At 32.8% G+C, this 25,425-nt stretch overlaps 3 protein-coding genes across 3 annotated transcripts; 1 reads left to right on the plus strand and 2 right to left on the minus strand.

The window, feature by feature from the left end:
- Positions 1-639: 639 nt before the first annotated feature.
- Positions 640-3,389, plus strand: LOC120088225 (ribosomal protein L30 family protein). Its single transcript, XM_039045369.2, has 4 exons — positions 640-889; positions 1,422-1,631; positions 1,742-1,896; positions 2,298-3,389. Exons 2-3 carry the CDS (start codon positions 1,440-1,442, stop codon positions 1,874-1,876), a joined length of 327 nt encoding a protein of 108 aa, XP_038901297.1. The 5' UTR covers positions 640-889; positions 1,422-1,439; the 3' UTR covers positions 1,877-1,896; positions 2,298-3,389.
- On the minus strand, positions 2,122-5,209 carry LOC120088224 (Major facilitator superfamily protein). The gene is made up of 5 exons (XM_039045367.2): positions 5,050-5,209; positions 4,847-4,964; positions 4,543-4,760; positions 3,912-4,459; positions 2,122-3,299 (listed from the first exon to the last, which is right to left on the minus strand). The coding sequence occupies exons 1-5, from the start codon at positions 5,050-5,052 to the stop codon at positions 2,417-2,419; spliced, it is 1,770 nt and encodes a 589-aa protein (XP_038901295.1). The 5' UTR covers positions 5,053-5,209; the 3' UTR covers positions 2,122-2,416.
- A 16,158-nt stretch (positions 5,210-21,367) lies between these two features.
- On the minus strand, positions 21,368-24,510 carry LOC120088837 (basic leucine zipper 34-like). Its single transcript, XM_039046281.2, has 4 exons — positions 23,940-24,510; positions 23,732-23,822; positions 23,496-23,622; positions 21,368-21,864 (listed from the first exon to the last, which is right to left on the minus strand). The coding sequence occupies exons 1-4, from the start codon at positions 24,398-24,400 to the stop codon at positions 21,707-21,709; spliced, it is 837 nt and encodes a 278-aa protein (XP_038902209.2). The 5' UTR covers positions 24,401-24,510; the 3' UTR covers positions 21,368-21,706.
- Between the last annotated feature and the right edge of the window lie 915 nt (positions 24,511-25,425).

Raw genomic sequence — 25,425 nt, forward strand, 5'->3', positions numbered from 1 at the left:
ATATTGAATCCAAAATTTAATAATAATAATAATACAATAATATGTCATGTGATAAAACATGATAACAATTTTAAATAAATAAAGTTAATAAGATAATATAAAATGTGAAGATTTTTACAATAAATTAAATTTTAAATTAATAGAGAAAAATCAAAGATGGATTAATTTTGAATCCGTTTAAAAAGTAGTTAAACAAATATAATATGATAAAACTGCCAATTTGAAATTCAAATGGGGTGAAAAAGGTGCCAATTTTTTCTACCGAATTGGCTAGGTTAGAATTTGATAACCGAAACTTGCCCATTTATCCGGTATTTCTAATTCAACTATGTTCACGCTGTAGCAATTATACTGTACTTAGTAGCTCTGATGGACGACCATATTAAGGGTAGAGGAGTGGACATTATTTGTGTAAAATACATTTGGTAAAAAATCTTATTATTTTCGGATTTTTGCCATAAAACCAACCAAAACATCAAATCTTGCTATTTTGTCCAATTCCCCCCTCCAAAAAAAAAAAAGAAAAAGAAAAAAACTTTGTGGGCTGAATTTCAAGCCCACAGCCCACTCAATGAAATTCAGCAGCCCAAATGGAAAATAAGTAATAACTAAATGAAAAAACAGAAAAATAAAACAACCAAACCCTAAAATCAGATTTCCCTCGCAAACCCACAGCCTACGATCTTCTCTTCCTCAGTTCGTCTTCAACGCAAGCCCCAAGTGGATACGATCTTCTCTTCCTCAGTTCATCTTCTTCCTATTTATTCGACTGAGCAACTCTATTTTCCAGAACTACGCCGTCGCCGCCGAGCGTCATCCTCGTTGCCGACCACGCCTCAACCTTGCCATCGACCATTTCGCCGCGCTTGCCTTGTCGCCGCCATCGCCGGTCAATTTCAAAGCTCTCTGTTTTCTCCCTCTTTTTTCACTCTCTTTTGAAACCTCCTTTAATTTAACCTAAATTATTAGTTTGGTAGTTAATTAATATGCATCTTTATCCTCAAGCCAAAGTCAATTCCGACGTATCCCTATAGTAATTTTTCTTAGAAATTGATAAATCGCTGTATGCATATCTGTGTCTGTGTTTCATAACTTTGTACTTTTTAGAACATTGCTTTTAGAGGACTTTATAGAAAGCTTCAAGTGGATATGATGATGAAGTATCTATTTGAGATGACGAATCGTGGCATAGATGTGGTTTCTACTTAAAACTATCATCTATATCTTTTTATGTTTTAGTCGTGCAGCTAGCATTTGTAGAGCTTTCAATCTATTGAAGATGATCATTTGTTTACTTGAAATTTGGGAACTGCAGAAGTTTTCCTGCTCAACAAACTAAAATATGTTGTTGAGGTGCTTAGATGAGATTGTTGATGTGTATGCAGAGAAAACTGTTTCTTAAACTTTATTTTGTTTTGTAGATTTTGGAGATCTTGGACATGAATGCCTTCAAGGCCTTCAAAGCCAATGTCCCAATTGCATGGAGTCCTAATCTTTATATCACATTAGTGAGAGGCATGCCAGGAACAAGGAGACTTCACAGACGTACATTAGAGGCGTTGCGGCTCCGAAAATGCAACCGAACTGTCATGCGCTGGAACACACCTACTGTTAGGGGAATGCTTCAACAGGTTGCTTTATATGCTTGTTCTCTACTGCGCACATGCACACACTACAGAAAAGCCTCATGGAGACTGAATGTTGAATGTTGTTTTTGTTTTTCTTTGTTATTTGATTATAGGTAAAGCGATTAATAGTGGTTGAAACAGAAGAAATGTATAAAGCTCGTAAACAGAAGGTGGAACAGCACAAGGCCCTTCGACCTCCAATAGTTGTAGATCACCTTCCGGCTCCAATTTCTCCTCTTGCCTCTTGAAACATGTATTGTTGTTAGAGGTCAGGTCTACTTCTTAAGTATCTTGGACGATGTTGAAAAGAATTATATTTGAGCAGTCTATTTTCCTTTTAATTACTTGACAATGAAGGCTTTTATGCTTTATTCATCCTTCCGAGTCCAGTTGCTAGCTAAAATAATTTATTGCCAGTCTGACAATGAAATGTCTATCAAAAGCATTTGATGAAAGATACTTTCTCTAAGAAACCTGCTATGAAACACGGTTGTTTGCATAAATGAATGCACGCCTGTTTGACTTGAGAATATTATTTGAAATATGCTAAATGATTTAGATCATATAAAACCTAGGGGAAGACAATGGCAGTGGCTTATCTGCTCATTAATGCTAAAAGCATAAGATGGTTGTAGCTACAGGCTTTGAGATATTCAAACGTACATGCAGGATTTTAAGCTTATAAAAGGGGCACCTTGAAGCAACGATCTTACTTGAGCAAGATCTCTTCTATATATTGTACAACCGTGTCCTTGAGTTCTAAAAGGGACACCTTGAACCACACACTCTTAAGTTTCTGTTGCCTTAATGCTTATTGACCCCTCCATTTCAAGTGCGATCATGTCATTTGAAGTCTTGAGCTCCTCATTGTTGTCTTTGGAGCTGACATAATGCTGGTCTTTATATTGATGTTTCCGGGCAAGGAGAAGAAAAAAGAAAAAGTTTAGCAGGCCTAACACTGCGAGTAGCCAATAGAAGTAGTTTAAGTCTCCCTTGTTGAGATTATTTCTCAGCCATTGCTTGTTGGTTACTTTATCTACAATTGTTACCAACAAACTACTGACAAAAAATCCCATGGAAAGAGTGCTAAGAAAAAGTCCTGTGCTCATGGATTTCATTCGTTCCGGTGCTTCTCTGATGAAAAACTCGAGTTGTCCGACATATGCAAATGCTTCTCCAGCACCAACCAAGAAGAACTGAGGTATTAACCAGAAAGCACTTATACGAGTATTTTGCTCGACTGCGAAGGTCTTCCTCTCTTTCTCAACAACTCCAGCAGCCACCATGCCAAAAATTGAGAAAAACAGTCCAATCCCAATCCTCTGAAGGCTTGTGAGACCTTGGACATTGTGAGTCAGCTTCCGAGCAATCGGTATGAATAGTTTCTCATTCAATGAAGTGACGAGCAGGATGGTGATGAACAGAAAGGCTGACATAGAACCGGCAGGAATCTCAAAACTGCCAACATTTCTTTCCATAAAGGATGCTTGTACTACTGTGAATGTAGTCATCTGTGAGTAGATTGTCCAGAAGAGGATGCCAGTGGACCAAATGGGTATGAGCTTCAACACCATTTTCACTTCTTCAATTTCAGTGACTGTAGAGACTATCCATGGATTGTTTGGATCAGTGACAGCATACTCGTCTAGAATTGCAGCCTTGTCAAGACACCTAATATATACATTTTCATTACTCTTATGTTCTTGCCAAATAATAATAGAGATAACCAAATGAATAAAGTGAAGTGAATGCACCAATTTATATGTGGAATGGTTGAACAAGACAAGCATGCATAGTAATGTTTTTTTCTCCTTTTGTTTCTATTCAATGCATCTTGCAGTATATCTTATAATACACATTTAAAACAAAAAATAAGTAATCATTAAACAGAAGCAAGATGTAAAACGTTGCGAATGTTCGTGGTCTTCTATTCATAGAATGGCTAACAATTTATACTTCTCTTTTTGGTTGGAGGAAATGAATCAATAAAGAAAAAATGAGGTCTACATAGACATAGTATGATTATAGGTTCAAATCTTCTATCATCATTGATAATATATGATTATAAGGAGGCATATTAGAAAGTTCCTGTTTGAGTGCAGAATTGTGAAGATGGAGTTATTTTATGGATATACAAAAGATAGAAAGATGGGAAGATGAAGTTATTTGATCAAATATGCAAACTTATGACATTGGTGAGCCAATAAGAGACTGAGAGAGAGAGGGAAAGAAAAAGACAGAGTATGTGATAAGTATTTATCGATAGATCTGAAAAATACTTACTTGAATTTGTAGGTGTATGGAACCTTGGCATTTTGGTAGTCATTTAAGAAGCTTGGATGAGCTGCGTGAGGGAGACTTCTCTTCTTCCAAGCCAAAAGCACCACTCTCCATATCACTGTTAGAGGGCTTCCTCTAGGCTTTTTAAACCGGTAAAAGTATGTCCCACAAAGCAGTACAATTACAGCAATCACCATGGTCCCTCCTGAGATTCCATATCCCCATCCTCTCCCCACATGGTCTTGTACATAAACCAACACAGTGACGGAAAACAACGACCCGATGCTTATCGCAAAGTAGAACCTATTGAAGAAGAATATCATGGCCTTCTCTTCCTTCGGATCATTAGTGTCGAATTGATCAGACCCAAATCCTGAAACGTTCGATTTTATCCCCCCTCCACCAAGTGCTATAGTATAAAGTGCAGCATAGAGCATGGCAAGTTGCCCACCATTAGCTTCAATGCATTGATGAAGTTGTCTTGTGGAGTAATCACATTGAGGGGGTCTCATACCAGGGATGGTTGTGGCCAATGTCAACAATATAACACCCTGCAAAAACCAGAAAGGCTGAGGCTAAATTCTGAAGTGAATTTTTCTTTGTTGAAGTCATTTCTTAATGGCTTAGAACTTACCACAGCAGTTATAGAAGCAAAGCTTGCAACTGTGAGGTACCTTCCCAGCTTGGCATCTGCTAAGAAGCCACCAAGAAGGCCAAGAAGATTAAGAGCACCAAGAAAATTAGTCACAATAGTTGCAGATTTGGCTGAAGTAAGATGCAAATCTCCAACTAGATATGTAACTAAGTTCATTGATATTCCCATCACACATATCCTTTCAGAGAGTTCAGTTCCTGTATATAGAATTACTATTTATCAGCTCATTACCTTCGTGAAATCAGAATTTTGTTCTGTGAAAACCAAACAAAAATTTAAGAACCTAAGATGAGCCCTGCTGCAAGCCATCCTCCTCTTTTTGATTTGTCCACTGGGTTTCCCCAAAAATCTACTGCAGCATCATCTTCTCCTCCCCCACTCCCATGTTTTGATACCAGAACCTGTTGATAAAAAGGAAAAAATTAACTGTTAAAACAGCCATATCATAGCCAATAGAAACTAAGAGTTTCACCATAAACAAGTTACCATTTTTCTTTTTTTCTGTTTTTGCTTATTTCCCTCTGTTAGAGAGAAAAAGAAGGAGAAAGAGGAGGGATTGTTTTTGTGCTATAGTTGTGCTTAGACATGAGATTTATTAGAAAGCAAAAAGTTAGTGTATGATTGGGATTAGGAGAGAGAAAGAGATAGGATTGTAACTAAATCAGCTTGTGGTTTATACAGGTTACTTTGACAGCATGTGTTAGTAGTTTGGAGTTATGCACTGTTATGTTTTTGTGGTAGTGTTGCATATAGCCACATAAACTGAACAACATACTGGAAAATGACATTCTTTTCTTCCTCCTCATTAATACAATCCACATACTTATCTTTGAAAAAAATTTGAATTGTTATAGTACATGCATTTCATTTGGGTTCCTCTGACACCAGAAACAGTCATATATTACAAATTAATAGAGATTAGTGGTTTCTTGGTCTTGTAGGTTCAAAATTTATGGCAAAAATAAAAAAAACCTTTCTTCTTTTGCTTTGCCCATGAAGATTCAATTCTCCCCAAGGGTAAAATGTTCCATTGTTGAATTTTGATATCTGTTTCTTTTTGTTTAAGTGAGTTATGAACTGAAACAAAACAGTAATAATTAGTAAGAACATAATGGAATAAGCTAATAAGTTTACATCTATATTTGTCATCAGTTAAAGAAGTACTGAAGTTGGTATATTTTCTCATTTATTACTCAAAGTTGGAAGAGCCATGGCGCTATCCTGTTGTGCAATCTTAGGTCTTTGGCACCGAGTCTAGCGTTGAGGCATCACTTGCATGCATTTTTTAGCTCCTTTGTTCCCCTTTTCATGTCTTAGATTCTTAAAGCCGTTTTATTCAGTTTAATTTCAAATTTCGTCTAACTCAACCAAAGTCCTTGGTTCCTAGGCATCAAAGAACACATTTAACGTATAAAAACTAACAGAAATCTAAGCTAAAAGAAAGCACTTTTTGCCAAAAGAAAGTACTTTTTGAATGTTTTTCACCGCTCAGTATGTCAAGAAGTTCATCTCTTTCAAGGGAAGAGAAAAAGAAGGGGGAAAAAAAGGACAAAAGCACTTCAGACAGCAACATGCATATTCTTTGTAATAGAAAGAGTCGTGCAGACATAGGAATGGTTTGCTTTGGCGGGTCTTGTAAGTGGGCACAGTGTAATTAGGTTCAAATGAGTGAATAAAAAAGCTTTGATATTTTTTTGGCTTTCCCACATGCCTTTGATTATATAATGAATTTATTTAAGTTTGATTGATTCATGATGGGTGGGCCAAAGGAGAAAAAAACATGTGATGATCGTAGTTAACTTGCTAAGCCAGATTGAAATTTAAAAATGAGAGATTCAATGAAGAATAAAGTTTGCTTCATGTTTTTACATGTGTTTATAGAAAATTTTCAATTTAAAAAAATTTGTTCATAATGTCTTTAGTAATATACCTAATTGCAAATGATCAAAATACTTCTTGTTACCCCTAAGTAATATTTGGCTGAACTCAAATATTAATAAGGACCCAAATTATATTGTGTTGGGATGTATAAGTCTTGGACATTAGTGTAACATGGTGGATGAGACAAAATAACTTTATTGATCATAATTTCAATTTTTGTCTTTCTAAAAATTTGATAAAACAAATTCATTTTCTGGCCAATTTTCGTACTACTTTACCATATGTATATATATATTTAAAATCATTGTCAAATAAAAAATAAAAAAGGCAGTTTAAAAAATATATATATGTTTGAAAAGATATATTTGGACCAGCTTAGCCATGTGAGCAATCAACCTTTACCAACTTTGTCCTCAGCACGTCGAGCAAATCACAAATATAAACAAATTATAGCTATGTATTTCTCATTAACATAAATAACAAAAACATTATAACTATTTTCTACACGATCCATTTCACAAAATTTGTTCGTTTTTACCAATTTATTTATTTTTCTGCAATGATCCCTTAAATCAAACACTGGGCATTTAATAATCTAACAATCAACTCATTCAAATCTTGCCTTATTTATTAACTTCAACATATATAACTCAATTAATTAATTAAGATATATAAAACATTTTTTTTTTTAAATATGTATATATGGGGAATCATGTCTTGGGACCGGATTTGTGTTTTATATAATAAAAGAAATTTAATCATGATTAAACCCTGACAAGAATTAAGTAGTCAAATTAAAGACCATTTTTATAATAATTTTTTTTACAATAACTACAAGAAAGAAATTGTAACTCCGACTTTTTAGGATAAGATGCATGCCAATACCATTGATCCAAATTTACTATGGTATAATGTTCATAATATTAGAACCATCTTCATCAAGTGAACCTCTAAATAGAAAAAGAGTTTTACAATATACTCAGATAAAATCACATAATTCAAAAGGTTTATTATACGAAACAAACGGATCGTGTTAAAAAATATAGTATTTTTTTCAAACTATTGACAAAAATGGGGTATATGAGAAAGTATTTTTAAAAATAGGTAGGTATTGAAACTATTAACAAAAGTAGGGTAGTGAAATCGTGTACGGGGTACACGATTGCCATGTGGCAAAATTGTGTATGGGGTACACAATTAACATTTAATCCAGTTAGCAACACGTCGGCTGACTTGGTTGACCGATCGTATTGAAACTCGTGGACCGGGTGCACGATTGCCATAATCGTGGACCCGGTCCATAATTTATTTATTTTTTTTTTTAAAAAATAGATTGACTAATTTTTTTTTTTTAATTGGAGATGTACAACAATATTAAGACTTTAGGAACAGGTCTACAAATTTCTTCATTTTTAAACTTAATTATATATTTAATCTACAATGAAAACATAACTATTTTGCACTCATATTAAAAAAAAAATGTCATGACATTAAAGAAGATTTATAATTAGTTCTTTAATTTACAATTTGAAAACAAAAGTTTACATAAAATTTAAAAACGACCTCCCTGGCCCTAGCCCTTCATGGGGGTTGTCTTCGTGTCCCTCTAAATTAGGTTCACCCTGTCCCTATCGTCTACGACAAATACGTCTTCAATCGATGTCAGCAACATTGAGTCATCTTATTTGTTGAATAATACCTTCTATGTTGACCAATGTTTGCTGACACATTGAACCCAAGTCTAGTAAGTTGTGCTGCACTGAATATTGTTGTACATCTTCATTAAAATTATTCTGTACAAGGAAAAAAATAAATATTAAACAATATTCATATCATATATATAGAAAATGTCTGATTCTAAATCTCTTACCATGCAGTAATAGTAAGCGTCGTCAGGTGTGATAAATCGCCTCGTGATTGAATTGTACTAGGAAAAGTAGTCATCTGATACAGCTGACCCATTTGTTAATTCTCCCTGTGCACAACGATCATGTCGTCCATGCTAATAGGATATATATTCCGCATGGATTCGATGCCAGTCTTGGTCGTGCTTACCTCTCAAATCAATCATCTGGTGTAGTGCTGGGAGTGTATAGGACAACGAAGGTATCGTTTGTCGCAGACCGAACTGTCTCTATACACGATCTGGATGATGCCACTTTACTATATAGAAGCATATAAGAGGGCTAACGGTCAACCAAATGTCTTCATCATCACGACAGTAATCAGGTATGGATGACCAAATCTGTTGTATGTATGACGTCCAAATAATCTGACAAAAAAAAAAAAAAAAGTATACATCCAAAATGGTTTAAATATTCATTTATATATACATTTGTTACCTATTGTGCATCAGTCTGTCAAATATTTTTTGGTACACGAGCAACATATTTACTAACTATTTAGAGGCATCTCATACACCACTCCATCTAAAATTATGAAAAATACAATTAATTTATATTCCTACATAAAATGATAATGAAATAAATATATAAATGAAATAATACCTGGCATTAAGTGGATGATGATTAGTATTAGTGGCCCCGCTATTTCCAATGCTTGTGCATTGGTAGCCCGACAAAGTTCTCTATACAACCATGCAAGACATGCACCACCCTATGAGTACGTACTAGCATGCTTGAAATCAGACAGTATCGGGAGGAACATGAGATGCACTAGAGTATTTGACTTGTCAACGAACAAAAATCCTCCAATAAGCTGCATGATGTATGCTTGTGCATACCTACGTACGCTGATGTCGTTGGCATCGGGAGGTAATTCTGGAAACTGGGACGCCAACCAGGGGATACTCAATCTTGAGCCTTTCAGATCATCTGGTAGAAAGCCTAAAAGCTCTTCAAAAACGTTCTTCCAATCATATTGTAGTGAACTTGTCAATGGTTGCCCGTCCACTCGTAACCCAAACTATATGGCAACGTCTTGTAGCGTGATTGTACATTTCCCACAAGGCAGGTGAAATGTGTGGGTTTCTGGTCTCCAACGCTCAACTAGAGCAGTAATAAGGTGTCAATCAAGCTAGATAAAACCGATTTGTGCAACCCAAGAAAACCTGCCTGTTCAACGTAGGAATAATGCGGTGATCAAATGGAATAGTATGTTGTGCAATGCCTCCCTTTTCCGACAACTCAAAACTACTGTGGAAGAACTATCCCATACCGATTGTGAACAATGTATATATATATATATATATTTGATATAATTGTACAGGATTAGAAAGATCTTGATTTGATTCCACTACAATAATCTTGTAGTGTTCTGTCACACAATATTTTTTTACAACAAGCTGTAAATCTTCTTTAGTATTAAACAACATTCCTTTCTATATTAAACTACAATTATCTACACCTATACTCCTTTTCTCCAAAGTAGACCCTAGTTCACATGTTGAATTTGTAATTTTCCAATCTATTTGGGTGAACATATCTGACGGTACCAACTCAAGATCATGTTTCCCATTACTATCATTTTCAAATAATTCATCAACTTCAACATCAATATCATTGTCTTCATCATTTTTAGGTTCAAGAATAACTAAATCTTCAGACGTATCGACATATTTATTATGATTTTTTCAACGGTTATAATTAACAAAAAAAAATATGTTAATATATCAACCCAATAAAATCCAATTTCTAAGTTCAACATATAAGATCTAAATATTATACATTTAAATCAACCCAAATCTAAGATCCATAAACTATACATTTAAATCAACCTAAATCTAAGATTCATAAACTATACATTTAAATCAGCACAAATCTAAGATCCATAAACTATACATTTAAATCAACCCAAATAAAAACAAAATAATATATCCATGAATCATACATTTAATTCAACCAAATGTAAACAAAATAATATATATGAACCAATCTTTATTTTTATAAACATATACATATATTTCTAGGTTCAACCCAACAAATACATAATCATCCTACAAATTAATCATAAAAAAAAAAAAAAAATAGCCCAACAAGTAGACAAACATAATCATCCATAAACATAGTCCAACAAAATCTAATTTCTAAGTTCAACATATATCCAAAAATAAATCATGGATCCATAAACTACACATTAAGTTCAGCCCAAATGCAAACAAAATGATATATATATGAAGATTATATATTAGAAAACAATGTAGGGAAAATTTTTTACCTCAGTCAAAGAGTGGTAGAAGCTTTTGGACGAACGGTTGGACGATTTTGGACGGATGGTTAAATGGAGGCAAAATGATACGAGGTTTTCAGACGATTTTGGACGGGGAAGACAGAAGTAGAAGCTTTTAGATGAGGAAGAAGAAGGATCGCGCGACGGTTTAATGGAGAAGAAAGTCGTGTACCCGGTACACGACTTAAGGTAATCGTGTATCGAGTATACAATTACCTCAGTCAACGCTGCATGACTGCCACATTGGCAGTTTACGTGTGCCAGATCAAGAGGCACTCATATACCGGGTACACGATTTAGGGCTAATCGTGTATCAGGTACACGATTTAAAAACCTATTTTTGGTAATATTTTCAATCCTACCCTATTTTTGTTAATATATATTAAAATAACATTACTTAAAAAAAATTGAAACAAACCAATTAAAGTTTTTTTTTCTTCAGTTTCTTTTCTTCCTTCCTTTCTTGCAACAAACTAAAGTTGTGTTCAACGGCCATTTAATGAGTAAAACTTATGGTTAACTAAATTTTAACTAAAAATTCAACAGAAAACACTTAGGCTACGTTTATATCGGGAAAATAGGTATAAATCAATCTTAATTCGATTTGTGGGCCCCATCAGATTACTTTAGCCTTTGTTTACATGCCCATTCGTAATCATAATTAAAAGTGGAGTCCACCGTAGCATCCGTAATGAAATCTTGTAATCTAATTAAGCTTGGGAAAGTCCCTAGTTTGAATATGTAGTGGGACCCATATATTTGGTATGAATATTTATATTTCAATTTTCGTCATTTGTCCTTTGAAATAAGAAGATACCGGTTTATAGATGAAATTATCGGTATCGATTTCGGTTGCTTTAACATTTTATAACACCCTTTCTTCATCTTAGTGATCTATCGGTTACTATGGTGAAGTCGATAATGATAAAGATACCGATGCTTTTATTGATTTTATTTTGTTTGATCGATCTAAACGTTGAATTGTTAAATTTTTGTTATAACCATATTCATGTTAAGATTATCAATCTACTGTTATAATGTTCTGTTGATAGGAAAAGTTTATTGTATAACATGGTTGTCTAATTAAGCCCCATGCATATAGATTTACCAGTTCATTCATACTCATGCAATCCTGTAATAATGGGGTCGGGGCCCTTCACCAAACCAAACAAAAGAGAGTAAAAATAATGGGTTAAAACAATCGATAGATTGTTCGAAATGGGGGTGAATGGTTTTGTTCGATAAAACAATCAGGAATGACGTAATGAGGGTAGTTTTATCATTTTTATGTTTCGCTTTTGAACTAATGATTTGAAAAAAATAGGCTCAATCACAATCATATTGCTTTTGAAAAATTAGATAAGTAAACACTAACAATCACAGTCACACTAGTTTACAATTGAGACCCACACTACAAGAAATCACACTTCTCCTGACGCCCAAAATCGCCATAAAATGGTGGAAAATGCGTTGGAAGATCCTCTCCTGACGACAAATGGATCGTCGAGAGTTTGGTAAAAAAAAATCCGTCGAGAGAGGAACTCCCGACGCAAGAAAGGGTCCGTCGGGAGTTATTCCTAGAACTCCTGACGTATAGAAGAGCGCAGACAACTAGTATACGTTGTCGGGATTTCTAGGAACTCCCAACGCGCTAAAATATGCATGAGGAGTTCTTTCATTGGTTGAATATTGGCTTTAAAATTTTTTAATTTGTTGTTTGTATTTTTTTTTTTTTTAAATTTGATCTGAATAACCTATAAAGCATCATTAACCAACTCAAACAGATTCACAAAATAAATAAAACAAACAAAACGAAGTCCATACTATAACAAATAAATGAAAATTTACAAGATAATTTATAAAAGAAATTTGTCTTCAAAAATACATGAAAGAAATAAGATGAAAACAACATCAAGTAAAAGAAAACAATGTATGGAACACAACATCTTCAACAATAGTCTAACCTCATCTCCGAACAACATCCTACCACAAAACAAAAACATTTACATGTCATAAACTTCTAGAAACAAACAAAAAACTCCAAGTTCAACTTCAAAACGACATTCTTGACCCTCATAAACATAAAAAAAAGAGTTTAAACATTCATAAACATCCATAAACACACAAAAACTTCAAGTTCAATGACAAAACGACTATAACTATAGCCTAACTCTACTCACCCCCGACGATATTTTCGACGCTCATAATTATCAAAAACACAAGAAAACCTACAAGTTCAACTCCCTACCCATCCCCACAACATTCGAACTTCATAAATACAACAAACACACAAAAAACTCAAACTTTCCCCCTAAAATAATCTAAACCAAACTTTGACCCACCCCCCACAACATGTTCAAACATTCATAAACATCCATAAGCACACACAAAAACTCTAGGTTCAATGACAAAACGAGTATAACCTAACTCTATCCACCTTTACGACATTCCCAAGCTCATAAACATAAAAAAACACACAAAAACCTACAAGTTCAACTCCCTACCCACCCCTACAACATTCAAACTTCATAAACAAGAACGAACACACAAAGAACACAAACTTTCCACCCAAAACAATATAAACCAAACTCGATCTACCCTCCACAACATGTTCAAACATTCATAAACATCCATAAACACACAAAAACTCCAGATTCAATGACAAAACGAGTATAACCTAATTCTATCCACCCCCACGACATTCCCAACGCTCATAAACATAAAAAAAAACACATAAAAACCTACGAGTTCAACTCCCTACCCCACCCCCACAACATTCAAACTTCATAAACAAGAACGAACACCCAAAGAACACAAACTTCCCCCCAAAACAATTTAAACCAAACTCGACCTATCCTCATATCATGTTCAAACATTCATAAACATCCATAAACATCCATAAACATCTATAAACACACAAAAACTCCAAGTTTAATGACAAAACGAGTATAACCTAACTTTACCCATACCCCACGACATTCCCGATGCTCATAAACATAAAAAAACACATAAAATCAATTAATTATTCCTACCCTTTAGACTTTCCAAATCTCCAAACACTCCGTCCATGTCCTTTTTCTCATGAAAGATATATACACTCACATTCCCTACGACTCTTGTACTCTAAGTTAAACTTGTTGTGATCAAAACGCATCATAACATTTTAAAATCAATTTCAAAGTTCAACAATGCACCATAATTTTTCCTCTAATCACTGGTGCAAAATAATCAAAGCAAATTTTCAATCATAAAATATGTATATTCAATAATAATAACAATAACAAAATTAATATGTATATAACAATAACAAAATTAATATGTATATTCAATAAAATTAACAATAATAAAATTAATATCTATATTCAAAACAATAACAAAACAAATATAGATTTTGATTTTGATTATGCCACCAACAAATCAAAGTACATATATTCAATAAACAAAACATTGAATGAATTACTTAACAACGACTGCGGAGGAGGTGGAATGGGCGACAGAGCTGGGTTGGTCGGCGGTGTGAGGCGTGAGGCGGTGTGAGGCTAGGGCTTCAAGAGGAAGAAGAAAAATTTGAAGAAAAAGAGGTGGCATGAGGCGGCATTCGTGTGAGGCGGCGTGAGGCTAGGGCTTCAAGAGGAAGAAGAAAAGTTTCAAGAAGAAGAGACGGCATTCAGCGTGAGGCGGTATGGGTTTGAAGAGAAGAAAAATTTGAAGAATGGGAATAGGTGCATGCGGCTAGGGCTTCAAGAGGAAGAGGATGACATTAAATGAGGCTAGATGTAACATCTCGAATTTCAGGAAAATTTAAATTAATTATCTAAAATTATTGAGTTTAGATTTCCCCTTCATTTGGAAAATTGGGGTTAAATTAAAATAATTGAAAAACTTTTATTGGTTAAATTGAATTTAATTGATTAGATATTCGAACTGATTATATTGAAAATATTGAATTTTGCTTCCCTTTGATTTTGGATTTTAGGGCCAACTTAAAAAAAAAAATAATTAATTTCATATGGTTTTGAATTGATTTAAATATTTGGAAGGATTTAATTTGTATCAAATTGATTGATCTTATGCCCTTTAATTTTGGTTTTTGATGAGAGTGAAAAGAGGTCAAAAATTAGGTAGAAAGCAATTCGATTTTTCAACGATAACTTCCACAAAATTATCGATTGCCAGAGTTTAAACTGTTGGATCGTAGTCAAATTTGGTTCGAGACATATAGATTTCATTTTGAATGGTTGGATTGTTATTTAAAGCTCTAGTTTGTTCATAATCGCTGCTAAATAAAATCTGTAAACTAGAAATTCCACTTCTCTCCTACTCTCGCAAACCCTCCTCATGCAAAACCCTCACTACCAGCCGCTAGCCTAAACAATTTATGCCATCTGACAGCAACACATGCTGCCTATCTATGGCAGCCACAAGTCAACGTGTCGTCGGCTGCCATTGCCCTGGTCTTTTCCGGAATTTTGAGAAAAACCTTGGGTAAGACTTATTTTTCCTTATAATTTGGGAGATGAAGTTCACCCCTTTTATTTTGGGTTAACTTAGTAACCTCTCTTTGGTTTGAAACTTATATTCAAGGTTTGGAAGTTTTGAGGTATTGACCTCAAGCTAGGTACCATTTTGTTTTGCAGAAAATTGGTGAAGATCGGTAAGTTTCGTAAGTTGTTGGATGGTTATTCTTTTGGATTGAGAGTAATAGTGGGAAAATTAATTTATTGATTTTGGATTTAATTCAAGATCAGATTGGCTAATTAAATCGAGTATTGGAATTTTTCTTGGACCAAGCCACAACTTTAGGTTGATTCAAGTGTGCTAAAGAAGTTCTAAGGAGATTTTGTTTTGCGTTTTTTTTTTATCAAGTTGAGATAAGTAATCTTACTATTGGAACTGCCATAGTGCCCAACAATGACAATTATGATTTATTGAGGATTATTAGTTTGCATGATATTTATGTCTTCCTTCATTGACTGAGGTTTGAAATGAGGAATTGACAAATATAATTTACTGAGGATATATTGATAGTTTGATGTTTATGTATGCCTTGCTGATATGGGAGGTTAAAAGGTTAGTTGCGCATAGAGATGTTTGAATACTAGTATGATTTAAGTATATTATTTTTATTGGAGATTTTGCTGAATCTGAGGAGGATGAGATGCATGCATATGTTGTAAAGCTATGATGAAGAAATTTATATGTATATTGTAGAATCATGATGATGAGATGTATATGTATGTTATAGAACCATGTTCAGATTGTGATAGTGATTTTACTAATTAGTTAGAATGCCCACCAGTTTGTGTTTCCTTCGGGATTCACCAGATATTGTGTTTCCTTCTGAATTCACCAGTTTTTGTTTCCTTCGGGATTCACTAGTTTGTGTTTCCTTCAGATTCACCAGATATTGTGTTTCCTTCGGGATTCACCAGTTTGTGTTTCCTTCGGGATTCACCAGTTTGTGTTTCCTTCGAGATTCACTAGATATTGTGTTTCCTTCGGGATTTACCAGATTATGTTTCCTTCGGGATTAACCAGAGGTAGTGGGCATATTTAGCTACAGTAGGATAGAACTCATTTTTTCATGTATATATGTGTCCCATTAGGACTAGGATAGTTTATATGTTCCACCAGAGGTAGGCATCTAGAGAAAGGTAGGCATCTAGAAAACATAGATACCTAACCTGACTCCAGTACTGAGGTTACTTACTGAATATTTTATACTCATTCTTTCTCATGTTGTTGTTTCAGGTAAGGGTAGAGATGCACGGGCGATGGACAAGCGGAATTCATGATCGAGCCACTGAGACTAGTTTTATGCTTCCGCTCATGAGATTTAGATTTCTTTTCATGTTTTTCTTAACTTTCAGTTTTGATATTTGAAAATTACTATTAAGAATCGTTTTCAGACTTATTTATTATCTTTATGATGTATGGGTACCCTATTGTTGTTTTTAATATTTGAATTTAATGAAAGTCTTTTGCACTTACCTTATTTATTTAGCATTTATTTCACCATAAAAGAATGTCGTTTTAAGTTCTATGCATGCATGTATTTAGTAACGGACTAATTTAAGTTCTATGGGGCCGGGTCATTACACTAAATCTCTCGACGGCTATCGTGTGCCATCGGGAGATCCGTCAGGAGTTCCTTAGGAACTCTCAACAAATAAATAGACTGTAGTTCTCCGAATTCTCGACGGGAAGTGGATGTGCGTCGGGATCTCCCGCCGATTACTATACGGTGTCGAGAGTTAATTCTAACTCCAGACGCCTCTCCTCCATCGTCAGGAGAGACGATATCTCCCGACGACCTTTTTAGGTGTCGGGAGAGCCTCTTTTTCTTGTAGTGCTATTTCGATTGATAGTCCAATTGGAATCAACTCAAATTACATAATTTTTCATTCCCCCATGTAAATATGACCTCAATGTAATCTAAAAAATCGATCTTTTTTTATTTTAGGCCATATTTACCCTATGTGAAAGATAGTTCATCAATGGTAATATAAAAAGTGGGCCCGAGTTAATTACTTTTGTTGTTTTTTACCTGTGTTTCGTAATCGTAATGAGTTGTGGGGCCCACCTCGAAATTTGTAATCAAATATTGTAATCTAATTGAGAAATGGATGATGCTTAATCTGATTGGATTGAAAATTACATGGAACTCACTACCTTTACCGTTACCATTATACATATTGGTAATGAAAATTATGAATCTGCCACATTTATTGTTACCTTTACCGTTATTGTTACTGTTACTTTTAGGGTTATGCAGTAATAGTAATGATAATTGTAACAGTAAAATGTGATAGATTTATAATTTTAGGTAAACGTGATAAAAACCAATCCATTTGTGTGTGCGATTTAGGTTTATTACGATTTATCCATCAATGAGTTCTCATTCCGATTACACCATTTTTCATTGATTTGATAAACGTGGCCTTACCTCAATTTTCTATTGACAATATGTGAATTTTAGAGAATCAAATATCTGAACTCAAAGTCGATAGTACAAACTTTATGTTAATCGAGTTATGTTCATGTTGAAATTTTTTATTCATTATTATCTGCTACTATTTGTTAAAATCTTTTTTAAATGCCAAACTTTATTATCACTCAAGTGTTTCTCCAATTATTTTCTAACTACTTATTTATTGAGATTTTTCTTTTAAAATTCAATCATTGTCATGGTAAGTTCTAACTGATGAAATCAAATCGCTGAACTGAAGTATTGTGCTATTCTTCTCTCCTTGATAAGTTAGATTGCAAAATTTCCAGAATGAGAAGTATTGTACTATAAATTGCAGTGGAGTATGTTTCAAAGATTCCATAATCTATAGAAACTTCACAAAGTGCAATAAAGCCCTTTTGTGCTTCTTGTGAGAACTCTCTCTCTTATTGAGAGAGTCCCATTCACTCAGTGTGTCTAAAACAAACTAAGGGTATATATTAATTATTTGTAACAGGTTCTAGGAGAGGCTGAAGAGTATTTTTATTCAAAATATTTCTCTATAGTAGAAGTTCAAATCCTCCAAGATTGTCTAAAGAAGTTGGCATTGATTCTATCCTACCTCCAAAGAACTTTCCTTCATGGCTAACAGAGGAAGATATCAACTATTTTGCTACCAAATTTAAGCACACAAGCTTCACTGGAGGATCGAACTATTATCGCGCTATTGACTTGTAGGTCATAATTACATTTGATCTAGCCATTCATATTATTCTGTTATAACTTCAATATATAATTGTTCCATACTTTTCAATTAAGTTCACAGCCTCTTTCTGTGTGCACATCCAGTTTCTAATGTCTATGAACGGAGACAGCAGAAGGCTGCAGTAGTAAAGACAGCAGGCAAGGCATGGTACTAGACAATGATTTTAATGATTTTAGATAGTGATTATACTGAGTTCGAGAACTTCTTCAAGGGGCTTGTTGTCACTCAGTGGTTTCTTTTTTCTTTGACATCTTTATAGAATTCTATGCAAGTGTGTTGTTATTATATTTTAGGTAATTTTGTACATAATTTTGTGGTAGAGTGTATTGTTGTGTCTATTATTATATTTTAGGTTTGGATTTTGTGCACTTATAGGTCGAAGAGAGATATTGTTGGTTTGCCACGCGGAATAGTAAACATGTGTATATTATAACAGACACACATTACATTAAACAATTTTTTATATTTTTTTAATAAAATACGATGATGAGCATTTCCGACACAAAACGAGACATTTAATGTCGGTTTTAACTCTTTGATCGACAATAAAAATGGATTCGATATTTTAAAAAATGAGGCATTAAAAAAAATATTGGACAATTATTGAAAAAATTTGGTCAAAAATCAACATAGAAGATGGTGTACAATGTCGGTTTTCAAGTGGCATTGAAGATAGTGTACAATGTTGGTTTTCAATTGACATTAAAGATGGTGTACAATATTAGTTTTCAACCGACATTGAAGATAATTGACACTGAAATTTTGGTCAACTATAATGTCGGGTTAAAGCCGACATCCAAGACAACTGACATTAACAACCTTTTATAACACGATATTCAATGTCGATTTTAACCGACATTGTACCCCTAGAATGTCAATTTTAAACCGACAAAGCCTAGTTTTGTATAGTGCTCATCTAAAATCACATAAAGCAATTTTAAACATACATTAAATTATTAATGTTCTCAAATTATACTTATAGAAAATGCCTCTGAACATTATACTTTTTTTTAAAATGTCCATGAACTTTCAAAAGTTTCAATAATATCAGTAAACTTTCAAGAAATTGTTAAAAATATAAAATACACTTAAACCGTTTTGGATGAAAACTATTAATATTTTCTTGAACTTTAAAAATTTTCATAATGCTCTTAAACCTTAAAAACAATCATAAAAAAATACCTTGTTACCATTAGTGTATATGGACATTAACTATTAATATTTTTTCTAATACTTTTGAACGTTTAATAGTTGCATTAATATCCTTAAACTTATATAAAAAAAAAACTCCTTTTATAATCAATTTCTTTGAAGTTATCTTGCATTGGAAAAGAAGCAATTTGAAAAGTACAACTCAAGATACTCTCTCTCTTTTTCCCCATATTGATAATCTCATTTTTCCCCTTTTGTTCAAATCTTACACCAATTTCTCATAATAATAATAAAAAAAAAACTCCAAGTTAAAGCATATAATCCGTCAAATTCTCAAAAAACTCTAAGTTAAAGCATAAAATTCGTCAAATTCTCAAAAAGTTCCCAAATCAAAATCTCCACTTAAAACCCAGCAAAACAATGAATCACGAAATACGTACAAATGGGCTGACAAAAAAATATATCATTGGATCTTGGGGAATAACCTTTTTAATCGATCACAACAAATAAACTAACTTGAACTGCAAAAAATAATCAACAAAGTTTTCATCGCTACAAGTAAGATAGTATTGAAGAAGATAGTGAGAAGATATAGAAAATGCCGATTAGACCATAAATTGAAGTAGATGAGAGAGGAGAAATAGAAGATGAAAGTAAAATAGGGTGTAAATAAACGGTCTCCGTCTATATGATAATACTAAAGGCATTTGTTAGCATTTTTCAAGGTCAAAAGTATTAATGCAATTTTGAAAGTTATAATAATATTATAAAAACAAGGTGCTCAAGATTCAGCCCATATATAAATGGTAATAAGGGTAAATTTGAACCCTTTTTTTCTTTTTAATTTAAGGACAATAATAAAATTTTGAAAGTTCAAGGATGTTTTTGATAAAAAAAAAAAAAAACCTAACGGTTTCCATTAAAAACTGTAGGTAAAGGTATTTTTATTATTATTATTTTTTGAAAGTTCAAGAATATCAATGAAACTTTTGAAAATTCATTGACATTTTGAATTAAAGTACAAAGTTTATGTGTATCTCCTATAGATCTCCTATAGTTTAATCAAATCTCCTATAGTTTAATCATATTTGAAAGCATTTTTTTTCAAATGATTCTAAACACAACATCTATATCAATATTATATTAAAAGGGGGGGAAAGTAGAGAATTTTTACATTCCCTTTTTGTCCCTACATTTTTAATAAATGACTATTTTGTCCTTCCATTTTTAAGGCACGACTTATCATTTGATGTCCATTGAGTGATGTTAAGACAATAGAGGTACAATCTTATGTCAATGGGACACAACTTATTGGATGCGAGTGGTTAAACATATTGAATCAGTGTATCCATTTCTGTATGAATGTGATCCATGTAAAAAAATGTGACTATTTGAATTTAAATGGCCGTTGATACCCTTCAATTTTTGTGACATGACTCTTCACGTTAGGTGTTTGTTCATTATTGTTGTGTAGGTGGTTACACATAGAATAAATGTATTCATTCATGTATGGATATGATCCACAAAAAAAGACAACTTATTGAGTTTAGGTGTTTGATGAGAGATGTTAGAACAATAAAGATTGGCCTTCATATTTTCACTTTACAAAATGGATTTATTATATGTGAAAGTTAACTTTAAAGTCGAATAAGTACATTATGTCAACAGAACATCACTAGTCAAGTGTAGTTGATGTTACATTTCAAATATGCATTACTAATTTTACAATTATGTTTGTTCTTAGAAAGAGATTTCATTGTATCATACATATTTATAATGTATAGAGATAATATTCCAAATATACTTCATCAGTAGGATTAAGTTACGGTTAATAAATATAAATGAAATTTCAACACTCACACCAAACCTTTTAAAATGTAAAAAATAAAATATTAAACTTTATTCATAAACACGTTCATCTCACATGAATCATTACTAGTAAATATAAATATGTACAATATCGATAGACCATTTTGTGCAATATCTATTTTATTTTTGGGTATATTCCCCATTAGTTTATTTCTTCTCTCAATCAAAGAAAGATAATCATATATACATTCTCAAGTCAAAATCATTCAATCCTTTGAACAAACATTTATTACAGGAAAGTTAGTTCAAGTGAACGTTTGCATGTTGAGTTTTGACTCAACATACTATGAGAAATAAAAAATAAAAAGGGTAAAAAAGTTAAAAATTCTTTTTTGCCCTCAAAGATAAAGAAGCTTATGTTTTTGATCTCCAGAAGATGTGGGCTGTTCTTTGGTTACTATTGGAGATGACTCGTTACATTCCATTCTCTGACTCTTCTGTCGATGATATAGTTGGCCTAGTCTCTCTATTTCCCTCTTCAATGCGTCTTCATGAGCTGCATCGTTGAATATATCGTAATTCATCATCTTAAATTTTCAATTTTTAGTATTAATTAACATGTTAATTTTTTACAATAACGAGTGTGAATCAAATCTTTAACCTCTAGTAAGAAACACCATGCCATTTACTGTTGAGCTAAGTTCATTTTGGTAATATCAAGACTAGATTTGGTATGACATTCAAATTTTCGTTTTTTGGTTTTTGGTTTTTGAAAGTTAAGTTTATTTTTTCTCTTTTTTTTTTTTTTTTTTTTATAATAATTTGTATTTTTCTTAAATGTAAGAACTGAATTCTTAGCCAAATTAAAAAAACAAGAACAAGTTTTTTTAGTTTTTAAATTTTGGCTTGATTTTTAAAATATTGGTAAAAAGTAGATAACAAATAAAAAATTTAGAATTGAAAAGAGTGTTTACAAGCTTAATTTTTAAAAACCAAAAATCAAAACCAAGGTCTTGCATAATAATTTTTTATTTTTGATTTTTGAAAATTAAACCTATAGACACTACTTTCAATTTTAAATTTTTTTCTCTTGTTCTCTATTTTTTATCAATGGTTTAAAAAACCAAGCCAAAATTTTAAAACTAAAAAAAAGTAGCTTTTAAATTTTTTTTTTTGTTTTTGAAATTTGACTAAGAATTTAATCATTGTACTTGAGAAAAATGCAAATTATTGTAAGAAATAAGTAGGAAATAAGCTTAATTTTCAAAAATAAAAAATAAAAAATGAAATGGTTACCAAACGGAGTCTAAATTACTACCCAGAGCGCCTAAACCAATTACTATTTGTTTCGGGGGTTTTCCCCTCTAAATCATTAGATTCTTGATCCAAATAGGAATCAAAACAACATTTTGTTTTGAGTTTTTTTCTGCTGAATTACACCTAAAAAATAGATAGATTATATCTAATTTCACAGTTTTTAAGATAAAAAATATTTATAATACAACATTCGACATAAATATGTTGATAAATTTGATTACCAATAATATTTGAGAATTGAGATTCAAAACTGGGTGTTTATAAATTATAAATATATTACTAAGCATATTTTGAATAGCTTTTTAAGTTGATATTTAACCTCTAAATTTGATACCAAATGCATATTTATCAAAACACTAAAAAACATAAATCACAAATCTTTTTTTTTTTTTTAATCTACATAGAGAAAATTCCTTGTTTCTAAAATTTTTGTTTTTATGTCAACCTTACTCCCAGCCTAATTAATTTTGTCACTTATTTGACATAATGCTAATCCAAGACCCATAAGCTAATTGGGAGTTAAAGATAAAAATAAATAAAAACTTCAATATTTCTCTCATTTAGATAGGTAGCATTTGAATTTGTCCATAAGAAATAAAAAGTATGTAAGTAGATAAGACACTAAGTACATGTTCGTGAATGATTTGATATTGTTAATTAAAATAACTTTTGTCAGATTTAAAATCTCCCGAAAATACGTTTTTAATCGCTCAAAATTAATTTAATATTTGATTTTACATTTTTAAATATAATTTTTCTATTACTAGAATTGATTTTGAATGATTAAAAACATGTTTTGAAGTGATTTTAAATGGTAGGACTTGGAAAAAAAAGAAAGAAAGAGAGAAAAAAAGATGAAGGGTTTGTTACCATCTTTGAAAATCTTATCTTGGGAGAGGGTGGCGATTCTTTGCTTCAGAGCACTGTTGTCCACGTTTAGAAGCAGTCGCTGTTGGTCTAAAAATGCAACTCGCGGTGATAGCATTGAAACTTCGGCCTTTTCATTGTTACATTAAACAATATAAAAAAAACATTTCATTAAGTATGTTAATTAATTACGAGAAAAATAGATTAATTATCAAAATTAAATTACAATAATGCAAGACCTGTAATTGAGTGACACTTCGTTCCAGTTCTGATATGTATTGTAGTTTTCTCACCCTTGATCTTCGTGCAGATTGTCTATTTGCCAATATTCTACATTTTTTTTGCCAAAATTATAAATTAAACAGGATGTAATCAAGGAAAAAAATGTAAACTAATTTTGACATTTAATTTTAAACTTTTTTTTTTCAAAGAGGGTGAAAAACTTACCTCTTGACTCTTTTGGGATCGGTGACTCGATCATTGGAGATGTTTATTGCAGCTGCATTGTCGTCAAATTGGCGAATTTGAGCCTCTTGTTTAGGCTCATTTCTAAGGAAATGCTTTGGATCATCATTTGTAGCCGCTTCTAATTTCTCAATGCTGTTGTGATCTGAAGAAGTGGGTTGATCATCTTCATTATTAGAGTGAATTTCATCACTCAGCATGGACCTAAATTGCTCCTCATCATCAAACCCATCAAACGAGATATTACTGTTGGATAGCAGAGCAGTCGAACTTAGAAGACTTTGAGTCGTCATCACCGGCGTGTCGAGGAAGGCGGTTGAGTCGCTAATGGAGCGGCGGTGGAGACTCTGTCTAGAGGAGAAGGAACGGAAGTCATTGTTGTGTTGAGGAAAGTGGTGTGGAGTACTGGTCGAGTTAGGGATTTTAGGAGGCAAATTTGGCATGATTTTGAGAGGTAAAAGAAAGAAAATGAAAGGCAAAATGAAACATAAGTTTGTAAGACTCTATTTGGGGAGGGGAAAAAGCAGAATTAATTAATTAATTAAGGATTGGAAAATTGGGTATCAGAATAATGTGATATGTTTTTGTGCAGTGATGGCACATGGACAGCTATCTCCAGTTGGTTGGGGACTCAAAGGAAAGTCGCCAATGCCTTTATTTTAAAACCAAATAGGATAGGAAAATCAGTCACCACGTGCCTTCTCTGACCACCAATTTAGTGGTATCCCTCCATCTTGTCTCTTTATAATCATTGTTATTATTATTCTTCCCAAAAGATTTTAACAAAACATCTCATATCATTAAAGGTAATTATCTTCATATCATTGATCTCTCTCGCATTAACCGATGTTAGACTTTATTTGCACCTAACAAAGTCCACATTATTAGTTTTCCTTCATCTTTCTACTCCTTGTCGCCTATGAAAACTTGCTCTTATGTAGATCCAGAGCAAGGCCAGATAGAACACAATCAATGTGGACTTGTTTGCACCTAATAGTTTGTTGCTGTTGTGTTGGTTGCCTTGTTACTTTTTGTATCAGGCAAATTGTTCTATAAAATCTCAAGCATCTTGTCTGTGGTACCGTTGCTATTTCTTGATATTTTCTTTCCTTATTTGTTGGGTTTTCCTTGTCGTCGTTCCTGTAGATGTTTTTGCTATCTGAATCTTTCCTAAATATATGTTCTAGTATATATTTGGTGCTTTGGCTCTTCGTTAGGTCAACAAGAGAAAAGAAAAAGATCTTTGTCCGGAAAAGTTTGTGATGATAGTTCTTGAAGAATATTAAGATGATGTGCTGTGTTTTGTAATAGTTGCAGTTTTTCTATTATTCTGAAGTTATCCCTCTACTGTAAATCGTGTATTGCACATATGAAGTTTTCAATTACATAGGCCATACTTTTCTTTTTAATTAAAGCCACGGATTGAGTGGTTGTGAAACAATTTTGGGTTGGTGAGCGTACATTTAAA

Source organism: Benincasa hispida, chromosome 10, assembly GCF_027475165.1.
Source record: "Benincasa hispida cultivar pf3 chromosome 10, pf3_genome.v1.1, whole genome shotgun sequence".
Classification (NCBI taxonomy): domain Eukaryota; kingdom Viridiplantae; phylum Streptophyta; class Magnoliopsida; order Cucurbitales; family Cucurbitaceae; genus Benincasa; species Benincasa hispida.